This window comes from Plecotus auritus (genome assembly GCF_963455305.1).
Source record: "Plecotus auritus genome assembly, chromosome: 12".
NCBI lineage: Eukaryota > Metazoa > Chordata > Mammalia > Chiroptera > Vespertilionidae > Plecotus > Plecotus auritus.
Window position 1 is genome coordinate 39,771,526 of NC_137778.1, and position 23,110 is coordinate 39,794,635.

At 48.0% G+C, this 23,110-nt stretch overlaps 2 protein-coding genes across 5 annotated transcripts in view; one reads left to right on the top strand and one right to left on the bottom strand.

Moving 5' to 3' along the window:
* ELAPOR1 (endosome-lysosome associated apoptosis and autophagy regulator 1) overlaps window positions 1–13,617 on the bottom strand; it is a 46,383-nt gene extending 32,766 nt beyond the window's left edge. For 3 of the 4 annotated variants that reach the window (XM_080648796.1, XM_080648798.1, XM_080648797.1), the window contains exons 1-2: window positions 13,333–13,617; window positions 12,986–13,250 (exon numbers count right to left, since the gene is read on the bottom strand). In XM_080648796.1, coding sequence (XP_080504922.1) covers window positions 12,986–13,250; window positions 13,333–13,532 — 465 coding nt within the window. In that variant the 5' untranslated portion in view covers window positions 13,533–13,617. Of the gene's footprint in view, window positions 1–12,985 lie in introns of all 4 variants that reach the window. The other variant, XM_080648799.1, reaches the window with a different exon arrangement.
* Window positions 13,618–14,252: 635 nt separating this feature from the next.
* On the top strand, window positions 14,253–21,482 carry CFAP276 (cilia and flagella associated protein 276). The gene is made up of 5 exons (XM_080648801.1): window positions 14,253–14,365; window positions 18,093–18,209; window positions 18,981–19,096; window positions 20,098–20,228; window positions 20,624–21,482. Exons 1-5 carry the CDS (start codon window positions 14,285–14,287, stop codon window positions 20,692–20,694), a joined length of 516 nt encoding a protein of 171 aa, XP_080504927.1. The 5' UTR covers window positions 14,253–14,284; the 3' UTR covers window positions 20,695–21,482.
* Window positions 21,483–23,110: the final 1,628 nt, after the last annotated feature.

A 23,110-nucleotide genomic window follows, 5' to 3' on the forward strand; every position in this document is an offset into this window, starting at 1 on the left:
AGCTAGTATCACTAGTTATTTCCTTTGGGAAGGTTCCTGGAAGTGGAATTACTAGGTAAAGAATATGAATTTCTTTAAGATTCTTGATCAAGAAGGGAGATTTCTAGAGAAAACAAACATTTCTAAGTCTCCTTAAAAATTTTTTTTATTATGGAAAATTTCAAATATATATTTCTCTTTTATTCCCCAAATATATATTTTTAGCAAACAGAACATAATGCCCCATGTACCCATCACCCAGCATCAGTACTTACCAATTTCTGCCATTTTTGCTCATTCACCTCCACCCACTCCTCCCCAGTTGAAGTTATTTTATAGGTTTTGTGTTTTCTTAAGGTGAAATTTGTATAGGATGAAACCCACATGTCTTGGCTGTCCAAGTTGGATGAATGGGACACTTGAGTAAAGGTCTGACAGGGCTGAGAATCACTGCCCAGAGACTCCCCTGCCACCTGCACCCCCAGGCAGAGTAGACAGTCTAACAGGTGTCTCCCGTCCTGAGTCCTAGGACCACAGAGCCACCGCTGCAGACAGTCACACGCACCCGAGGAAGCAGGGGATTGGCACGTCTTGGCTGGGACAGAGCTGCTGCAAGAAACAGGTTCTTAGGTAAACCCGGATTCTGACTAGAGGCCTTGGGGTCTGGAGGAGGTTGTGTCCTGCTCTTCCCCCCACCTGCTGGCTAGTCCCCATCTCCTCTCTGTCCCTGAAAATCAGATCCTTTAGGGGGAATGTCAAGATGGGGGCAGGGTAGGCGAGGCAAGTGCCCCAAGCTTGGTACAGTGGGGTCAGTAGGTGTTTGCTGACTCAGGGGTAAACCTGCTGCTTGGAAAGCACCTGACTCAGACAAGAGCAGGTCCTATTCGACAGGCCTGTCTGTCAAGGAGAGGCTGGCCCTTTGCTGGGAGGGAGGAACGAGCTAGTTGACTTAACACAGAACATGGGAAACCACGGAGAAGTGTCAGAATTTGAACGTGAGACTTTCTCTTAGGCCCAGCCCTAGCTGGATGGTTTCCTGGACTCCTGTCCTTCGTCTTTTTTTTTTTTTTTTTTGCTTTTGGCGTGCCTGGCAGGGTTTGGTTTTGGTTGAGGCTCAGGGCATCATGGCCTTGCTTTGTCCCACTGTGAAGGGTAGGTGGAAGACACAGGACCTTTTCTGTTGTTCTCCAGCAGGTCAGACGGGGGCTCACAGTAGGTCTTCTCCCTCTCTCCCACCCTCCTCCCCACCCTCTTTAGGACTGCCTACTGAGTAGCAGGCTCTCCTGAGCCCTTTGGCCTAGCCATCGCAGCTCCAGAGCTCTGGTGCCTAAACCTGCATCTGTCGGATCATCACAACTGCCTAAACCTGCATCTGTCGGATCATCACAACTGCCTGAGCTATCTGCTGGCACAGAGTCCCGGGCTCTGCCCCCAAGATTCCGGTTCTCCTCTGGACCTTTTTCTGTCTCCTCCTCTTTCAAAACTCTCTCTTCTAAGCCTCAGGACTTCAGTATTTATCTCATAAACCAGTCTCCCACAAAACAGGGTTCCTAATCTACAGGCCTTGGACCACTTCCTGCATACAACCCCATGCAGAATTTAGGTATGTGGGGAAAAAGAATTTTAGGTATGTGCATTTTTCTGGGCAAAGGGTCTGCAGTTTTCATCAGAGCGTCTCGGGAGTCTGTTACCCACCTTCCTTCAGAAAAATATTAAACTCTGTCATAAAGTAATTTAAAAATAGCTTACTATTTTACCAGCCAAAGGCTGTTCACTTTTTAACAGGGGGCTGGAATACTTTAATGCAAGGGTTATCAAATTGTGCTCCTGAGGCCAGAAGTTTAGAAAGTTCATTCCTTTGATGGGGGGTGAGGAAGGTGAGGATTCCCCCCTCTTTTAATGGAGCAACATTGTTTTTTGTTTAAACCAAAAGTTTCACACACACAGTTTAACACTGCAGTCTTAAGAACAAATCACTCAAAGCGGAATTGTAGACGCTGAGGCAGACTCAGGGTTAAGGATGCCTTTGGCCTTCACCTCACCGAATCATTTGCTTTACCCACAAGCAACACTCCCTCTCCCCCAGAGCAGGCACCAGACCCAGCAGCAATCAAAGCAAACAGACCTCAAGCAGGCGTGCCCCTGCTGATGGTCCTCCGGCTGGGGGTTGCCTAGCAACACGGTGCCAGGAGCCCCAGGCTCCCAGTCTGGCCTCATATCACCCTTTTTTCAACGTTTGCTAATCTACTCTGGGTTTCCAGGTCCCATTTTGATCAAAAACAGCAGGGACAGTGCTTGGTCACCCCCACAGGGCCTGCCCCACCGGTTGGGCCGTGGACACATCACACAAAGCAGATTCTGGGTCTCAACACCCAGCTGAGGCCATCTGTGTCACCAAGCTCTGGGCCAGCCTGTCGGTAACTTGAGCTGCCTGTCCCTTTGGGGTGCAGCCTTGGCCCGGGGGCTCCTGGAAGACACTGACAGGCTAATGAGGAGGTGGGGTGATCACAGCCACCATTTGTGAGTACATGTGAGCACCCGTTCCCCGCCCTCCCCCCCCCCCCCCCGCTCCAGCGTCTTCCCCTTCAGCCCCCGCAACCCTTCCTGATATGATCCCTACTGCTCCCCTCTGTCCCAGAGACCCCGACATCCTGAATGATGTTTTTCCATAGCACTTACCACCTACGACACACTTTATCGCCCAGTTACTCATGTGTTTTATTGATTTCTGATCAGAGGTAAGCTCCACGAGAACAGGGAGCTTTGTTTTTGTTCACTGCGGTAGCCCAAGAGCCCGGAACACTGCCGGACACCTAGCAGGTGTCAATAAGGAGTTGTTGAGTGACTGCATGGTGGGGCACGAGTCTACAGCAGCTCTGGAGCTGTGCGAGGCGCTCTGGATTAGAGCAAAGATCTGGGCTCTCCTCTGTCCTGCCACCCCAAAACTGCACAATCATGGACCAGTTATTAAATCTCCCCATCCTCGGTTCCCTTGCCCATAAAATGGGGATGCTAACACTCTGCTAAGAAGATTAAATAGTTTACCCCCCCCCACACCCCACCTCCCAAAAAACAACAACTGACTAATATCAACCTCTCGGGACAAGAGGAGATCATGTTCAGGAAAGCTCTTTGTAAACTGGTTTTAAAAAATAGCATCCAGCTACTGCTCGGACCCTGCCTGGGGACGGCTCACAGAGGGCGCCAGGCCTTCTCTCCTCTCTCTGGCAACAGGGCTGGGATGAGGGAGCCTGGTGACTCTCTGGCCTAACAGCCATGGTGACAGCAGCAGCGAGACCCTCCCCAGTTCCCCTGTTGTTTACTGCCTGCCCCGACTCACCCTCTTCTCTGATGCGTCTTCTCATACATATGAAACAACATCTGTCCTTTTCCCACTTTCTCTCCCCTAGCAACTCCCCCAAAGCTCATCTCTCCTAAACAGGCTGGCCGCTGACATTTGTGACACCCAGGAGCTGGCCAGTCCGTCAGGGGCAGACGGCTTTTCAGTACGGCTTGTAAATATCCCGAGGATCCAAATGGCTTTGTCGCTAGGAAACAAAATGTCCCTTTATAAATTCCAATCCCTTTCTGATAGGTGAGAGATGGCACACACTTCTGTCTACGAGGCAGAGCTTTATGATATTATATTTCAAAAATGTACTTTTCTTGTTTTGTTTTAATGAGATCAAAATGTTCCATTAAAGTTTTCCACCTGAGCTTTTTAATCATACATGAAAGAAACAGATCAACTAGGTCCTGGCCTATGCAGAACTCTCCAAGGACAGCTAGTGTTTTGATGTGCTAGCTGCTCGTGGTGGAGACCGTGAACCTGGTGGACAGACTCCCTGCCTTTGCTACCTCCTCTCCTCTAAGCCTCTCTCCAGGCTGCAGCCAGAGTGACCCATCTGAGCTGCAAGCAGAACGTACCACTGCCCCACTGTTGCCCTCAGAGCCAGCACCGGACTCCCTGCAAAGTTTACAAGGAAGGCCCTTCACTCCCTGGCCCCTGCTTAGTTCTCCAAGTGGGTCTCTCTTTATTCCGACTCTATGCCCCGCCCCCCCCACCATAACACTTTAAGATGTTGCCCACTTGGGGTCAAAGTAATTCAGCTAAAGGCATTCCCTAGGTATGTGGTGAGGGGATACAAATTCAATCAGGGCAGCCCTAGTATATACAGGGACCACTGTAAGCTGGAGAGTTTGCACACTGCCAGTTCCTGGGCATGCTAGTCACATATGGTACACAAGGTACGATCCTAAGAGAGACATGCCATAGAATAAGAATGCTACAGATGTGTACATAAACACAGCACCAGGTAGAAAGCGACAGTGAGAAATACCATGCTTTAAGAATTTTTAAAAAGAAGCTACTTATTTAATGCCTCCTAGTTTTTTATTTGTTTGCTTGTTTTGTTGTTGTTGATTTTTGCCTCTAGTTCATATTTCTAATCTCCTGGCTTAAAATTCAACTCCTCCAATCCCGATCTGAATAATTAAAATTAATTTAAAGGAACTCCTCGTAACTTGTGTGCTCTACTTTGATTTTGTGGGCATAGCATGGGCAAAGAGTGGAGAGTTTTCATCCTGACTAGGAGGAGGGGAAGCAGCTGAGAAGGGATTTAGAACCAGAATGATGTATAGGGCCCAGCTGGTGTGGCTCAGTGGCTGAGCGTCAAACTATGGGCCAGGAGGTCATGGCTCAGTTTCTGGTCGGGGCACATGATCAAGTTGCGGGCTCAATCCCGGTGTGGAGCATGTGGTTCTCTCTCATCACTGATGTTTCTCTCTCTCTCCCTCTCCCTTCCTCCCTGAAATCAGTAAAAACACAGATTTAAAGAAAGAATAATGCATAGGGATTGTCTAATGTTGTTTGCTGTAGGAGTAGCTTCCAGAAATGCTCTGAGGTCTCTTGGGAGCTTTAGTTGGGGTCCTTCTTGAAACAGGTGAGTTCTGGGTTGGTTAAATAAATTACATACATGCTACAATACTCTGTGCAGCCTTGAAAATGATGGAGGAGACCTGTATTTATTAACAGGTAGAGGTGTCCTCTGCATGTTACAGAATGAAAAAAAATTATGAAACACATGTAATATGATCCCATTTATGGAGAATTATGTAGTTATATCTATACATACACATATATAGTAACAGAAGGTCTATAAGTATAGGAAGATGTAGCAAAATATTTACAGTGATTTTAACCAGTTATGAAATTTAATAAGTTTTGTGGGGTATTTTTTTTCATATATATTTCTTGTTTTTAAAATGAGACTCTATCATTGTTATAAAAATAAAAATAAAACTATTTAAAAATAGTATTCAATAGGTCGAAAGGAAACGCGGCAATCTGTAGGTCAGTCCCATTCCAAAATCAATACTTTGTATGCTTTGCCTTGAGCATGATATTTCTGTACTGGGCTCCATTTTCTTGCTGTATTCCTGAAGCAGTGACCTATACCAGCAGATAGTGATTCAAAATTCTCAGCTGTCCTCTTTCCAGCAATACGCTGAAACTAGCTCTGTGATACACTGTAAATGAGTTCTCATTGTAATCACCTCTCACCGTATCTTTCACTTTTCTGTCACAGCACTTAGCCAAGTTCATAACTGTAAGTCAGTTGGAGTGGTTATTTGTATCAACTCTGCTTTTCACAGGGGTGTTCCGTAAAAATGGCAACAAAGTCTTCCCATCCCTACCCGTATGCCCCTTTGAATGTGACTGCAGGCCCTCCCATCAAGAAATGGAGTCTATTTCATGGCATGACCATGTGACTTACTCTGACCAATAGGACATTAGCAAACATGACCCAAGCAGAGTCTTGAAAAGAGCTTGCGTATTGGGGCTTGCTGTCTAAGTGCACTTGGAACCCTGAAACCACATGTAAATGAGTCTAAGCTGCTGGAGAATGAGGAGCCACCTGGAAGAGAACCCGGGGACCCCAACCAACTATCGGACATGAGCAAGGTCATCCTGGATTATCTCATCTGTAGTCGACCCACTAGCTGACCACAGTCACATAAGGCAGCCCAGCACAGATCAGCCAAGCTACCCCAGTCCCGAAGAACCACCCCTTCGACCTACAGAATTGTGGGCTAAAATAGTTGTTTTGAGCCACCAAGTCTTGGGGTGGTTTGTTACTCAGCAAACGCTAGCTGATGCAGATTACCTTTCCCTTGAGAGGTTATTTGGGGCAGAAAAGCCACATCTAAATTAAGAATGTAAGATTCTCTAGCTAACAATCTTCTTTAGAGTAAGGAGTACACTCTGCTATTGGACAAGGAAGACCTCTGCCGTTGGACAATCGGAGTAGGAACCAGATCTATATTGGCAGAAGTTATTAAATTCCATAGGGCTAGACAGTCCCTGGTAATGTCCCTTTCTCAGAAGTTAGCTCCTCCGGTGTCGAGGCAGCATTAAGCCCCTCGTTTTAGGATTCATCCTGAATGTAAAGGGGAACTCTAAAAGGTAACTGAAGCCCGGCCAGTGTGGCTCAGTAGTTGAGCGTCAACTCATGAACCAGGTCATGTTTCGATTCCCAGTCAGGGCTCACGCCTGGGTTGCAGGGTCGATCCCCAGTGTGGGGCATGCAGGAGGCAGCCGATCAATGATTCTCTCTCATCATGGATGTTTCTGTCTCTCTCTCCCTTGCCCTTCCTCTCTGAAATCAATAAAAACATTAAAAAATAAATAAATGAAAGGTAACTGAATCCGCCAAGTCTGGCTATGGGGCTAGATGGCCCAGAGGGCATTCCCTGAGAGCTGTTACCACACGCAGACTCCTCGCAGGTACAGTGGAGAGCAGTGGCCCCTCCTAGCTGGTGAACTTCTGTTTTACCCTAAGATGATGTGTTGAGACCTTAAAATGCTACCAGTTTCCAGAAGCCCGCCACTGGAGGTGACTTTCACCCAGACTCCATTTAGCGAGGGACCCTAATGCAAATATGTCTGTCCAGCTTCCAGAATAGAAGAAAACCCACCTGACCTGGGATGCATCCGATTACAAAACACTGAAAACTGAGGAAAAACTGTAAAATTCTGGGGAAGCAGGACCTGCTCCCAAGAACTCTGGAGAAATGGCATCCTTTACAAAGGGAGAGTGGCCCCAGGGTGGGCATGCCTGGGCCTAAAGGGACTGAGCGAGGGCCTTCACGGCATCTCAGCCTCTGGAGTCAGTGGTGAGTAAGCTAAGTCAGTTCCCTCACGTGGGCAACAACCTGGCGTTCTTTTCTCAAGCTGAAGGTGTGCACACCCCACAACCCAGCACCCCACTTCTAGGCTTATACCTTCAAGAAATGTGGACCTGCTCACCAGGTGACAGGCTCCACAATGTTCAAAGCAGCCTTGTTTGAAATGGCCAAACACAGGAAACCCAACGGTCTCTCAGCAGGAGAGTGAATTTTTTTGAAATAGTCACACGCAGGAATATTTTACAACAATTTAGAGTTCATAAAACTTGGTGAAGAAAGTAGGCTCACATGCTCAAGTTGTTCCAAACACAGGTAATAATTTTTCAGTAACGGAACCGAGTATCCATTTTAACTTGAACTTTAAATGAATTAAGTTGTTTTTTTTTTTAATTAAAATTTCATGTCCTCAGCTGTACTAGCCACGTTTCAAGTGCTAGTAGCCACAGGTGGCTGGGGCCAACCACACCCGAATAGCACAACTCCGGACTCTTAAGTGCTATGTCTCCTTCGTCTCTTTGGCCAATTCCATCAACCTTTTCCTCCAAATACCTCTCACCATCTACTCTTTGTTCCTTTCCAATTCAATCAACTTTTACCACCATTAAATTTTAAATTTTTTACCACTATAAGATCATGTAAATTATACTTCCACTACAAACTGAATTCTAACAGCCAACATTTACTGAGTATTTACCATGCACCAGGAACTATTCTAAGCAGTGTACATGTGTTAACTCACTTAAGTGTCATACTATAGTCATTAAGTGGACTCTATTAATATACCCATTTTAATGATGAAGAAACTGAGGCAGGAGGAGATTAAATAAATTTCCCAAGGTCGTAGTAATTGAGTGGGAGAGCTAGAAATTGAACTGAACTAGTTTTATCCGGATCCCACACTGTACCACTACTCTGTTTCTCTCTCACAAATATAACCATAAAAATGAGAGAGTGGCCCTGTCCAGGTGGCTCAGTTGGTTGGAGCGTTGTCCCATGCACCAAAAGGTTGTGGGTTTGATTCCCAGTCAGGGTACATACCTAGGTTTTAGGTTCCATCCCCAATGACGGTACATATAGGAGGCAACCAATCGATGTTTCTCTCTCCCCCCATCTCTCTAAAAAAAAAAAAAAAAAGTCTACAATAATTCATTTTTTAAAAAAATGATAGAGTGATAGGATTATAGGTGATTTATACTATTTTCTTTTTATTTACCTATATTTTCCAATTTTTCTGCAAATGAAAGGTGTCATTTTTGTTATTTAAAAAAATTTTTTTAAGTAAAGTCAGATAATTATCAGAGTATAATTATTAGTATACTCTTACACTGAGCCAGGAGAATAGACAAAATGCCTTCTTAAATGCCTTCAGATCTCAAGAAGCTGTTCTTCTTTAGCCCCTTTAGTAGTAAACAAAAACATCTCATCTTGCCAATTAGAGTAAGTTCTTCATGACAACTGGAGATTTTTAGTTTTCTCTCTTCACTAAATATGGCAGGATGTCTTAAACATCCAACCTCGATGGTTCCCGAGGAGTCTGCTCTCAGCCTCTGGCCTGCCTCAGCCGTGTTTACTTCATGCTCATGCTAACCCACTCTCAGCAGGATTTCCACTTCGTTCTGACCTTCCAACCTTGATTTCTGGTGGACCCCACACCCACTCCACATTCCAGCCTCCTGGTCTTCTTGTAATTCTCAGGCTCTTGTATACACTGAGTGGCCAGATTATTTTATTATGATCTCTGAACACATAATAATCTGGCCACTCAGCATATATATATATATACATATATATATATATATACATATATATATATATATACACATATATATATATATATATGTATATATATGTATATATATGTGTGTGTGTGTGTGTGTGTGTGTGTGTGTGTGTGTATTAGAGGCCCGGTGCATGAATTCATGCATGGGTGGGGTCCAGCCAGCCTGGCCAGGGGGAGGGGACATGGGCGGTTGGCTGGCCTGCCTGCTGGTCGAACTCCTGGTCGAGGGGATAATTTGCATATTAGCCTTTTATTATATAGGATATTCACTGAGTGGCCAGATTATTATGATCTCTGAACGCATAATAATCTGGCCACTCAGCATATATATATATGTGTGTGTGTGTATGTGTGTGTGTGTGTGTGTGTGTGTGTGTGTGTGTGTATTAGAGGCCCGGTGCATGAATTCATGCATGGGTGGGGTCCGGCCAGCCTGGCCAGGGGGAGGGGACATGGGCGGTTGGCCGGCCTGCCTGCTGGTCGAACTCCTGGTCGAGGAGATAATTTGCATATTAGCCTTTTATTATATAGGATTATACAGGATATGCACTGAGTGGCCAGATGACTATGCGTTCAGAGATCATAATAACCTGGCCACTCAGTGTATTTCCTACCTGTGGACCTGTCCTCAGGCTCCTCCCTCTGTCTAGAAAGCACCTTTCCTCCATCTCTACCCTTTGAAATTCCACTGACTATTCCAGGTCAAGTACCAACTGCTTAGATAAGTCTTCTTTTCCTACCAGCCTCTATCGTGCCACTCCTGCAGTGTTTGCCATCAGTTAACCTTACCTCGTCACTTACGTGTCATTATTTGTATATTTATCTTTTCTGCCTACCATTATTTCTTGTGCACCTATGACATGTCAAGACTATGTCCTAGGCACTTAACATGTGTTATCTAACTTAATCCTCACAACAGCCTCTGAGATAGGTATTTACAGATTGGTAATCTGAGGCTGTCCGAAGTTAATTAACTTGCTCCACTAGCATCCTTACTAAGTGGGATCACTCATTCAACCAATTTTATTCCAATCTACGTCTGCCAGATTCCTCAGCCCTCCGGGCTTTTCAGTGTAGATTGGGAAGGCCGTTTGGGGGCAGTTAGCACTGGAGCCTCAGGACCAGGCAGATCTGTTAAAAGCCGTGTTGTGCTTCTCTCGCATTTGATTTGGGTTCATCGTGCTATAGGAAATGGTCGGCCCTTGGGCTCTCAATCAGCACTTAGCCTGGGCTAGCACAGGACTAAAGAAATGATTCGTGCCCTAACCGGTTTGGCTCAGTGGATAGAGCGTCGGCCTGCGGACTCAAGGGTCCCAGGTTCGATTCTGGTCAAGGGCATGTACCTTGGTTGCGGGCACATACCCAGTAGGGAGTGTGCAGGAGGCAGCTGGTCGATATTTCTCTCTCATCGATGTTTCTAACTCTCTATCCCTCTCCCTTCCTCTCTGTAAAAAAATCAATAAAATATATTTTTAAAAAAATGATTCGTGAAGACAAACTCCATTCAGGATGTTTAATTCCTCTGGTGACCCTGATGATTGGAAAACTGTGAAAGCAATGCCAAGCCCCAGCTCAGGGTTAGAAATCTAGAACTCCCCAGTTGAAGGTAAGAAAAGCGTGTCGGCCGCAAGCCAAACCTCTCCGTTCCCTGACGAGACCCAGAGCGATGCCTCAGGTTTCAGAAACAAGGCTGGAGCAGCACTGTTATCGTTAGGGTCAGCCTTGGCCTGATAAGAGTCCCAACACAGACTCACAAAATTCATACGCAGATACAGCACAGAGAAGGGCTAGTCTACCCTGAATTGGTTTTTCCCCATTTAGGGTTGGAAGCCCCGAAACTAGTTGGGTCAGTTCCTATTGCCAAAGGAAGACTGTTATGGTAATGAGTTTATCCGCTTCCTTATTGTTTTGGAGTTGAGGGTGTTCTGCTGCCACTGTTTGCTCAAGGAGTGCAAACAGGACCTGCTGACTCCCGGACGAATGAGCACGAGTCCTGAGCCACCTCCACGCTGGCCTGGGGTGGGGATCGAATGGTAAAGAAGCTGACTGGGCAAGGGGTTAGGTAACTCCAATGTGTGCTTTATCTGTATTTTCCTTTCAATCCTCAACGCAGTCCTTTCTGAGGTGGGTGTTACTGAAATAGCCATTCTACAGATCCAAAAACTGGGTGGGAAGTCACAGGCAGGGACTGGAGCACTGACATGTTAAGTCCCACAGCTTTGCCCTAAGCTCACTCTCGGTGGCAAGATCTTTCGCTTAGGCAAACGTCATCATTCCCAAGGACTAAAGGCAAAATGTGTGTAACCCAGTCAGCGTTCTCAAGCATCAATATTCGTCCCTGCCTCCAAACCGAAATGACACAAAATGTTATCTCTCTTAAATGTCTGCAATTTGCACAGTTGACAAGGATCTCAACAAGCAGTGGCAGTTGAACTGTAAGATTCTTACCTTCCACTCAGGAGACTCCCATGCTGGATTCTTAGGCAAGTGGGCTTGTTGGAACTGTTTAACTTAGTGGGTTCAAGACCGTAAGCCACCAAGGCCAGTAAGCCACAGTCGCTGACAAAATCATCCTGTCCCGCTCTATCTTAAACAGGAGAGAAAGTGGCCGGGTGGAAATGGGATTGTATATGGGGTGGCCCAGGGCTGGTAGTCATTGGGATTGATAAACGTTTTCAAAAATCCCACTGACTTGTGTCGTATTCATGAATGAAGTCAAACATCTGTACTCACACAAAAATTCTCTCCTCTCTCCCTCCCTACTTCTTCACGATCTCTTATGTTGTAGACTGTCTATGGTTAGGACACCATCATAATATATTCCCATATGGGGTGGGGTTGTGGTTGCTAACCAATTAATACTGATAACTTTAAAAAAAAGTATTTCAACTTCTCTTCCTGATACGCCAAGGTAGCGGGTTTGATCCCCGCTCAGGACATATACAAGATGCAACCAATAAATGCATAAATAAGTGGAACAACAACAACAACATTTCAGCTTCTCAAAACCTTAGCCGAGTATGACATTTTGGATTATTTTTGCACAGATATATTATGAAGTCTTTCACATTTCTCAGAAATTAAAGGACAACTCTTGTTTTGCCTTCCCCAGTGCAGTTCTTGTAAATATTTGTTGCTGCCTCTGCCATATGGTTAAAAAACAAAGTTACTCGGAGCACAACCAAATATTGTTATTTCAATATTACAGAAACGACTGAGTTTGGTTACTTCTTAGTATCTTTTTGTACCTCTCCAAAAAGAATACTCAAAAGGCACCTTTGGCGGAAAGGCACTCACTACCTAGGTCTGAAATATGTTGACAACATTTTGGAAGCACCTTGACTTATGACCTATATCAGGCGAGTCAGAGAAGGATAGCGGAGATGAGCGGAAAGTGAGATGTCACAGAACTCGGTCTGGCCACAGGCGGGCCATGTGCGGTCAGGTGCACTAAGCCAAGTGCAGGGGGAAGCAAAGCTACACAGAGGCTCTACCTTCAGCAGCCAGCAAGGTGCCTGGGTGCTGGAGAGGAGGGGAGAGGGGATGACACCTTTCAGCGCCGCGCGCACGTCTCCTGCTTTTCACACTCCTTCTGAAGCCACGATAAAGGCACAAGGACTCCCAGCCGCTCCTTGCCTGTGGCCTTCCTAACTTCTTCCCCACCCCACTTCTCCCCTTGCCCGCTTTCTATTTCGCCCCGCAGTACATCCATCCATCGTCTTTTGTTCTCAACCACTTTTAAGGTCATTTCACCCCAGCCGGAAAACAACTCATGTCTTCTCCCCATAGTCCGGAGTCCAGAGCCCAGGTCCCAGATGGTGGACCTTTCTCCCCAGCTCCCTGCCCAGACTGTGAGCCCTCCAGTGGGCTGGCCTCTCCATGAGCCAATCTGCCCGCCCCCCCTCCCGCCCCCCATCTTCATCCCCAAAAAACTAAACTCCGTGGCCTCTGAAACTGTCTGTGCCTAGGTCCCCAAGGTCTCCACCAGGATCCAAGATGTTTCTGACCGAAGTGGGGTCGGGGCTGGGAGGACAGTACCTCTTTGCAGGCGTGAAGCGCCGGTTCCGCTCCCTGGGTCACCTGGAAGGCAGTCCCGACCCAGAGCAGCAGCCGCAGGAGCCGGAGCGTGCGCAGCCCCGTTCTTCCCCTGCCTCTGGCGGAGGGATGGAGGCTGCGCCCAGCATCAGCCATAGCGTTGTCCTGAGCTGGCGGCGGCCGCGACTCAGGTGCTGCGGCTGCTGCTCCCGCTGGCAGAAGGCGGAAAAAAAGGGGAGGGAGGTTCCTAGGGGGAGGATGCAAGGGGCTGGGCTCACTTCAGTCACCTCCGGGCCACCACGCCGAAGCCGCCCATCCTTCCTCCTCCCTCCTTCCTCGTCTCCTCCTACCCACGTCGCCTTGTCAACCGCCTTCTCTTTCCTTCCGCGCGTGTCGGGTAGGGACCACGCGATGCTCTGCCGCTCACCTGCCGGTCGCCATGGCAGCCGTCGCTGCAGGCGCGCGCCGCGTGGAAGTGCGCGCGCCAGGGACAAGGGGGCGAGTAAAGAACGCGGCGGAAGCATCTCCTAGCCATCGCCCCCAAATTCATGTTTCCCACTGCCCTTCCGTGCACTGTGAGCACCTCTAATTTTGCAGATGTGACGGAGGACAAATACTGAGCACGTCCTGAGTGTAAAGCGCTAGAAAGAAGATGGAGATGTCGTCTCTCTTCTAGAAGTTACCGCCTACAAGCGTGGCTTAGAAGGTGTTACCTACTGCAAAGGCAGCCGCTCCACGGCCATCCCTCCCCATCCGTCCGGGCCTTTACGGCCGGCTTGATGCGAAGCCTTGAGACTCATACAGTTAATCCGGGTTGAAGCAAGGAGTGTTTGCTTAGGCGGCAGTTGTCCAAGCATCACACGTGTGCTCTTCCGTCTCTGGACATCCCCATTCTCTTCCTGCTTGGAAAAATCCTTTTGTTAGATGCGAGGGAGAAGGGAATTTCTGGGTCATCTTTCAGGATTCCTTTGCTAGCTGAAGTCTTTTGCATTGGTCCTGCATGTCCGGAGGCCTCTGTTTTCCCGCCTAAGGTTCAGGAGGGCAAATCCAGGGCTCCTGGGGGTGTATGGTCAGCGGCTCTGTCCCTCTGTGTTCCCAGTAGCTTCCTCCCGAGGGGCCTCCCACGTTGGGCCGCCAGGTGGCGCCTTTCTTGATAGGAATTCACCTGTCATAGATGGTGGGGCAGTTGCCTGGCAACCGAAAGTGGGCCTTCCAAACAATTGGGACCCGCGGGCCTCTGCGTGCAGGGTTGTGTGCGGCTGCGCCGGCCTCCCATTCCTCGCAAGAGCTTCTCCTTTTCCCATGCCTCCCACCCGAGACCCTTTCCAGCAGCCTATGCTGAACAACGATGATTCCCGCCCGGGGAAACCGAGGGCTTCCAAGGTACCGTGGTTTCTTGCGCAGGCCTCGTGGGGCCGCTGGCACTCTTCTTTCTGTCATGAGGGGGACTTAAAGGACTCTGCTGAGGACCGGAGGTCCTGGACAAGTCGGTTTCCCGCCTGCCTCCACGCCCCCCATGTTCGGGTCGGCGAACGTTTCAGGGGTGCTTTTGAGCAAAGAGAAGTAGAGCTCTAGACCAGAGGAACGAGGGGCTCTCGCTGAAGCAGATTGGTGTAATGGGGCCGAAACGGGCCCAGGGGTCGCGGACACTTTGCCCTGTTGGAAGACTGTCCTCTAAAAGGCTCTGCGATATGGAGCGGGAGGAAGCCCCCTGAAAGCCACCGGGTCATGTGTCTTCACACCGTCCCTGTCCTCTGGTTGATACTGGAACGTGTGTGTGGCGGCGGCTTGGGAATTTAAATGATCCTTTTTCTAATAGAAGTGGCTGGGATGTTTGCAGTGGTGCAAACTAAGGAGACTTAAATAGTCATTGTGGCTTAATAATACAGTCAAAGAGCTTCTTTTGGTTTAGTCATCATTTATTATTTACTATATGCCAGGTACCACTAAACACGGAGGAGATGCAGATTAGCAGCTACAGATGTAGCTATATTAGGGATAGCACCTGCTCTAAAGAAACTCTGCTTGCACAGTAGCATGTGTGTTGTGAGTTATACGAAGTGTGTCAGGAGAACTGGGAGTAAAAGGGAAGCAGGTGAGTTTGACATCAAAATATGAGTGAGCTGGGCCAGGTGAGAGAGGAGGTGAAATGTGAGTTGGGAAGAAGGAAACAGAACCAGAGCCAAAACCGGTTTGGCTCAGTGGATAGAGCGTCGGCCTGCGGACTCAAGGGTCCCAGGTTCGATTCCGGTCAAGGGCATGTACTGTGGTTGCGGGCACATCCCCAGTGGGAGGTGTGCAGGAGGCAGCTGATCGATGTTTCTCTCTCATCGATGTTTCTAGCTCTCTATCCCTCTCCCTTCCTCTCTGTAAAATATCAATAAAATATATTTAAAAAAAAAAAAAAAAAGAAAGAAACAGAACCAGACATGGGTCACCAGCAAGACAAAGGAAGCAGCAGGTGCTCCTACACCGGAAAAGGGGAGAAGGTGCGACCTGTTTGGGGCCAAGGAGGTGGAGGAGTGGAGAGAGCAGAAGCTGGAGAGGGACCCTACTGGGCTGGGTGTGCTGTGTACACCATGCCACCGAGCTAGGATTTCATCCTGGAGGTGCTGGGAATCACATCAGGATTTTAAGCACTAGAGCAACGCAACGGATGGGTGTTTCAGAAAGCGCGAGTGGCGGTGGATTGGATAGGGTGGGGGTGAGACAGGAGGGGTCAGCTAGGAGGCAGGAGCCTCCGGAGGCAGCAATCTCCAGGGGGAAGAACAAGGGACCTAAAGCAGTGATGCAGGGGGTGGCCATGAGCTGCAGATAAGAGAGATGCAAAGGGAAGGACTGATGGGACTTTGTGGCTGACTGGATAGGAGCCCAAGAGAGCGGATGAGTCTGTAGTGACTCCTGGGTTCCTGAGGGCTTAATTGATACCATTTACTGAATGAGGCATCCAGGGTAAGTAGGGTTGGGGAGAGAGATTCAGATCAATGATGTAGATGTCGCTTTTGTGGTGCCTGCGGGACATTTAAGTGTGGTTGAGAGTTCTGGCTTGAAGATGTACATCTGGAAACCACAGTGTCCATATGGTGGTTGAAGCCATGGGAAGGAATGAGCTCATCCAGCAAACGTGAGAGTAAGGAAAGCAGAAAGGAAACTCCCCGGGAATGCCGCGCAGAGCTGAGAAGCAACAGTTAAAGGCAGGAGGAAGTTCGGAGGTGCCGGACCCACAGAGGGTTGAGAGAACGTTTGAGAGAGTCGGCATCATGGTGCCAGAAACTGCAGAGGTCAGATAGGATCAGGTCTGGAAAGGATCTACCCCATCGATCACCAGCAAGAGCGGTTTCAGCAGGTGCTTGAGGCAGAGGCCAGACTGAAAAGGGGGTGGGGAGGGGGAGGAAGTAAAGATAGTACATGTGACTCTTGAAGAGGCTGGCTCTGTAGGGAAGGTGATAGAGTGGTAGTGAGATGGGTATAAAGGAATGTGGGGGAAGCTGAGTCCAGGGGATGACAGCATGGTGCAGGTCTCTGAGGCACAGGGAAGGGCTGGTCAGGGAAGACGGGTTATTCTTTTTTTTTTTTTTTTTTTTTTTAATATATTTTATTGATATTTTACAGAGAGGAAGGGAGAGGGATAGAGAGCCAGAAACATCGATGAGAGAGAAACACCGATCAGCTGCCTCCTGCACACCTCCCACTGGGGATGTGCCCGCAACCACAGTACATGCCCTTGACTGGAATCGAACCTGGGACCCCTGAGTCCGCAGGCCGACGCTCTATCCACTGAGCCAAACCGGTTTCGGCAAGACGGGTTATTCTTGAGTAAAGGGACTTCCCTTCTCTGAGATGGAAGGAAAGTAGGGCACTCGTGCTTGACTTTCTCTTTGAAAGACAATCTCATTCTTCTTCTGAGAGAGATGGTGAGGCGCATGCAGCCTTCGAGGAACGGGAGGAGAGCTGCCTACGCTTGCATCATATATATTTGTAGTTTTCTTGTTTCATTTTTCATCTTTCTTGGTGATAGCGCAGAGTGCTTGGCACATACTGTTCAATTAATGTCTAACTGAGCTGAGTCACACAGCGCTTTTCCATGCATAGGGAAGAGGGTGCCAACATCGGACAGGTTGACGAGATTTCTACTAGGCTGTAGTGCTCACTGGAGTTCAGTCATTGATTCAACCAACATTTCCCTTTTGAACATCATGTGTTAGGTGGCTGGCTAGGTACTAGGGACAATTATGAACAATATGGCATTTTACATGTAATGAAGAGATCAGTTATATGCATTCATGCTTATGAGTTTTTATTTAGAGGATTGGCTGTCCAATGGACTCTTTGAGAGAGAGAAAGAGAGAGAGAGAAACATCAATGGTTGCCTCCTGCAGGCACCCTGACAGGGGACCAAACCCCAAAGCCTGAATATGTCCCCTGATTGGGAATTGAACCTGCCATCTTTTTGATGTACAGGACCACACTCCAACCTGCTGAGCCACACTGGCCAGGACTCCAGTGGACTTTTTCTTTGACAACCCTTCAGTCACAATGATCCTTCTCTGTTTATTGAAATCTTTTCTCACCTGCTTAGACACTGCACTCTCCTGGTTCTCCCGTATCTGATTGCCTCTTCCCTTCCCCAGTTATAGTATTGTACACTCATGAACCACTTTCCCCCTTTTGGCCACACTTGCTTTTGCAGGCTTCAACCACAGCTGCATGGAGATAACCCCCAGATCTCAATTACTAGTCTTGAGCTCTCCAAAAAGTTGCACACTTCCAATTTTCTACCTGTTAATTGCATTAGCATGTCTAACCTTTTCCTCAAACTCAGGATGTCTAAACCTAAGCTCACCATCTTTCCTATATGCTCCCCACCCTTTGCCCCTGTCCTATTCCACCCCTTTCCCTCTATTCCTAGCCCTTTTCTGTCAGTTCTAAGATTGAAGACATAGGAGGATCAAAAGCCTGGGGCGTTTTGCCCGATATTGTTCTTCTCTTGACAGATGTTGCTCTGAGATTCAATTAAAATGGGATGAAGGGGTGGATGTCACTGAAGCTACCATAGCAGCAAGGACCTGTATCCAGGTAACCAGTTCCTTGGGCGGTTTTCCTTTTGCAGATCCTGCAGTATAAGAACCCAGCTCACCTTGATCAGCAACGGGAACCCTGGAATCGGCTCAACTCAATTCCCACCATCACCTCCATTAGGCGGAATCCTTATTTTTCTGAATCTGAGGTACCTGCTTATTGAAATACTGTTTCTCTTTACGTCCAATTAGAACTCATCAGTATCCTCTTTGAAAGGAAGTCTGTCCCTGACTTCTTTAGTATCTTTCCTTTTGTCCTCCATCCAAGATCCTACCAAACTGGAAACTAAATACCAATTTATCTGGTCTCTGGGAAGTCAGAGGCCTGGGTTCTGCTCCAGTCTGTTATGTGAAGCAAATCATTTTCTCACTGGACTTCTCACTCTTCCCATTAAAACAAAGATTGAGTATAACCATGAACGAAGGCCCGTTGAGCCCAAATTGGGGACAGTATAGTGATTCCCATGTCTACAGGGAGAGATCACTACGCCTTAGACCGGTGGTCGGCAAACTGTGGCTCGCGAGCCACATGCGGCTCTTTGGCCCCTTGAGCTTTTAGCAAAGGCCAGCTTAGGAGTACCCTAATTAAGTTAATAGCAATGTACCTACCTATATAGTTTAAGTTTAAAAAATTTGGCTCTTAAAAGAAATTTCAATCGTGGTCCTGTTGATATTTGACTCAGTGGACTAATGAGTTTGCCGACCACTGCCTTAGACCTAACATGAGACAGTTCCTTATTGACAAGAGTCACCGTGTACAAGTTGTGTGTAAGGAATTGGTGGCTCCAGGCCCAAAAGGGATTCGCTCTACCATGGGGAAGAGTACAGCCCAACAGAACTTGACTAGAGCCGGGGCGGGGGGGGCGGGGGGGGGGGTAGAGGTGGTACATTAACCCTGGGGGGCTTAACTTCCTCTGTAGATTCCGAAGGATAATCTGGATTTCCGCTTAGCTGCCTTGTACAACCACCACACGGGGGCGTTCAAGAACAAAAGTGAGGCCCTGATCCACAAGGAAACCTCCAGGGACGCCCACGGGTAAGTGGTGGAGGCAGAGCCTCCCCTTCCCAAGGGTAATGCCACCCATTAAATACGGTGAAGGCCACCTGGGAAATAACTACCAACAGGTGCTCATGGGTACAGGTTTCTGTATTGTTTACATCTGTACCTGTAAGTAACTTCTGTATTTTTCCCTTTATTATTTTTCCATCACCATTTACCCCCCCCCCGCCATATGCCCTCTTCTGCCTTCCCCCTTACTCCCAGTCACCGCACTGTTGTTCGTGTCCAGGAGTTTTCTTTTTTCTCAGTCCCCTTTCTTTTCTCAAACCCCCACCACCACTCCCACCAGAGCTATCTGCCTGCTCTCCGACTATGTCTCCATTTTGGTTTGTTTATTAGATTCCACATATGCGTGAAATGATACGGTACCCTATCTTTTTCTGGCTTATTTCACTTAGCATACTGTCCTCCAGGTCCATCCATGCAGTCCAAAAAATAGAAAATTTTCCTCCTTTTTATGGCCGAGTAGTATTCCATTGTGTGAATGTACCATAGCAGTTTTATCCATTCATCTACTGATGGACACGGGCTGCTTCCAAATCTTGGCTATTGTAAATAGTGCTGCAGTGAATATAGGGGTGCATTCTTTCGAATTAGTGTTTTGGGTTTCTTCGGACAAATTCCCAGAAGTGGAACTGCTGGGTCATAAGACAGTTCTATTTTTAACTTTTTGAGGTAACTCCCTTACCGCTTTCCACAGTGGCTGCATCAGCCTACATTCCTACCAAGAGTGTACAAGGGTTCCCTTTTCTCCACCTCCTCACCAACACTTGTTTTTTCTGTATTTTTATGATCTGAAATGAACAGAGAACTTCCTGTTTTTATCCGTGTAAACAAACAAAATCTTCGGTTAATTCCAGAGTGTAAGAAGGGCCTTTGGCTGCTTTATTTTGGAGGTTGCATGTAATTCTTTCCCTCCGCACCTTTCTCCTGCTTGGCTTCATTCTCCCCAGTTCTAACCCACACCCATCCTCTAGGATCATCAACATCCAAGCCCCTGGAGAACACTTACCCCCTGCCCCACCAGCGCCCATCACTTCCCGAGCTAACATCAGACAGTGGATCAGCCCTAAGAGGGAGTCCATCCACAGCATCCAGGGCTCCATAGGTAAGTAATAGGGCAGGTGGTGGTACAAGATCTAAATGGACCCAGGAATCAGGGAGTTGAGGTAATTGGCTAGGAGGGAACTTGGCGGATAACTGAGGGTCTGTAACAGCAGTGATTAAGTTGTCACATATCAGACACATCAGGGGACATGCATGCTGACTATGGAATGAATTCCATTTTTTCGAGCCTTTAACTCACCCTTAGGTCTAGGGGACGGAAATTTCCAGCAGAAACCTGGGAGTGGAAGACCTATAGCTACCTCCTGTCTCCTCTATGCCAGTTCCCCAGCCGTTATAAGAACCTTCTCTCCAGCACCCATAAATGGATGGGTGGTTACAGGTTCCCAGTGAAGACAAAGGATCTGAAATTCACAGCCCACTTCCTCTTCTCTCCAGTGTCCCCACACACTGCAGCCACCAACGGAGGCTACTCCCGAAAGACGGACGGTGGCTTCTTCTCCACCTAATGCTGACAGGCCCCCGGTTGATTAATCGACGGGACCGCCTGCCGCCCACCTCCATTAAAAACATTTGTACACGGTGAAGCCTGAGGTGTCTGTTACCCAGAGTTGCCGCTAGACTACTCTTAAAAGGTGGGCGTTTCCCAACTTCTAGAAACTAGTCTTGTTGAGAATATTTGCAAGGATTTAGGATAGAACAGCCCAGTTTGGGGCAGGAGGCGGTTATTCCTTTCTTGTAAATGAGTCATTCCAACCATACAGATACACCCATTCAATATTTCTTGCAAACCTTTGTGGCAGAGCTGTGTTGGGGAAACAAGAATGGATATAGCCCATTGTCTTAGTGAGTATACAACCATTTTAGTAGCTCTATGTAGCATTTTTATTTCCGACCTCCTGGATTTAGTCTTCTGCTGGGCTTTACTTTTCCATGGGGGGCGGGGAACCTCCATCTCCCCGGTCCTGCCTCCTTGCCATTGTTTTCTCTAACTGCTGCCATCTTCTGGTTGGGAGTCAGTTCCCTTGCCTGTGTATGTTTGTGCTGATATCTACCCCTAATCCTTATAAACATGGCTCAAAAAATTTGGTGCTTGAGCCCTAACCAGTTTGGCTCAGTGGATAGAGCGTCGGCTGGGGACTCAAGGGTCCCAGGTTTGATTCTGGTCAAGGGCATATGCCTGGGTTGCAGGCTCAGTCCAACGTGCAGGAGGCAACCAATCAATGATTCCCTCTCATCATTGATGTTTCTTTCTCTCTTCCTCTCCTTTTCTCTCTGAAATCAATAAAAATATATTTAAAAAAAAATCTGGTGCTTGGGTTTGAAGCTACCTAAAAACAATGCACTAATGTGGTCTCTAAAGTTACAAGTCACAGGAACCTGCTGTTAGATTGGGCAAGAAATGGCAGACCTAGACTATGGTACAGAAGTTTGGCATTGTTGAATAACATATTTGAAAAGGCTTCTTCCTGATACTCAAGTGCATGGTCCTTAAAATACCACCAATCACAGCCCCTCTTCCACTATTTTTTTTTTTTTTTTTTTGGTGCCCTCTCTGAGGCTGGAACTCAGGACTCTACTATTTTTAAAAATAGTTTTTATTGCTTTCAGAGAAAGGGCGGGATAGAAACACCAATGATGAATCATCCATGGGCTCATTCCTGCACGCCCCCTACTGGGGATGGAGCAACTGGGCATGTGCTGGGACCAAGAATCCAAGCGTGACCTCCTGGTGCTTGGGTCCATGCTCAACCACTGTGCCACACAGGCTGGGCGCCCCTCTTCCACTATTGAGATCGTGTATCTGGTGCAAAGTGGCCAGTTATTTAGAATGGCTGAAAATGGCCAAGGGGTGACTGGTTAGTCACCTCATGCAGGTTGATACTAATCATCCAAAAATAGATTACTGTGATCCATGCATAGAGGCTTTTAGCCCTCCCTGGTTTGGCTCAGTGGGTAGTGTCGGCCCTTGGACTGAAGGGTTCCGGGTTCGATTCTGATCAAGAGCACATACCTCAGTTGCAGGCTCAATCATAGTGTGAGCAGGAGACAATCAATGTGTACACATTGATATTTCTCTCCCTCCCTTCCATCTCTCTAAAAGTCGATGGGGAACTATCCTCTGTTTTTTTTTTTTTTTTTTTAGCCCTGGCCGGGTGGCTCAGCTGATCAGCTGATGGGAACATAGTCCCCTACACCAAAAGGTCGCAGGTTCCATTCCAAGTCAGGGCACATACTTAGGTTGTGGGTTCCATCCTGGGTTGGGGCACATACAGGAGGCAACTCATCGATATCTTTATCCTTTTCTCTTTCCAAATAATTTTTAAAAATATCCTCAGGTGAGGATATATTCTGGTTAAGAATATCTGGGGCTGATCCCTGGAATCTGTGTAAGTCCTCCATGTTCTTCTGGAGCTGTATGTGCATACAGATATGCATATATAACCCTACGCCACTTGGCAAAGGCTCTATGGGGTGCAGTCATGATGACAAGGCGGGCCTCGGGGAGGCGGCTCAGACATCCCGCCCTCCCGTCAGCGCCCGGGCAGCCGCCGACCACCACCGCGTCAGCCGCACCACGGGTGGCCGCCCCGGGGCCGGGCTCAGATCAGAATCGCCTCGATAATCAGCGGCCGGGACAAGCCCGGCCTCGTCTATCTGATCAATTCATCACTTCTGAGCGCCGGGCCCGCAGATCGGCTCCGGGACCGCGGCGCCGCCGCCACCCAAGGGCCTCGCTGCACAGCGCCCGGAGCGGGCTTCGCAGGAGGGGAGCTTTTCATCTCGGGCCGGCCCGGCGGGGCTGGGGTCACAACCCGATCAAATAAGATCAACGTGTAGACGGGGGGAGGGCCGTAGGGGGGTGTCACCCACTCGCCTTGCACGCCCCACGCACGCTCACATCCACACATCCACACACACCCT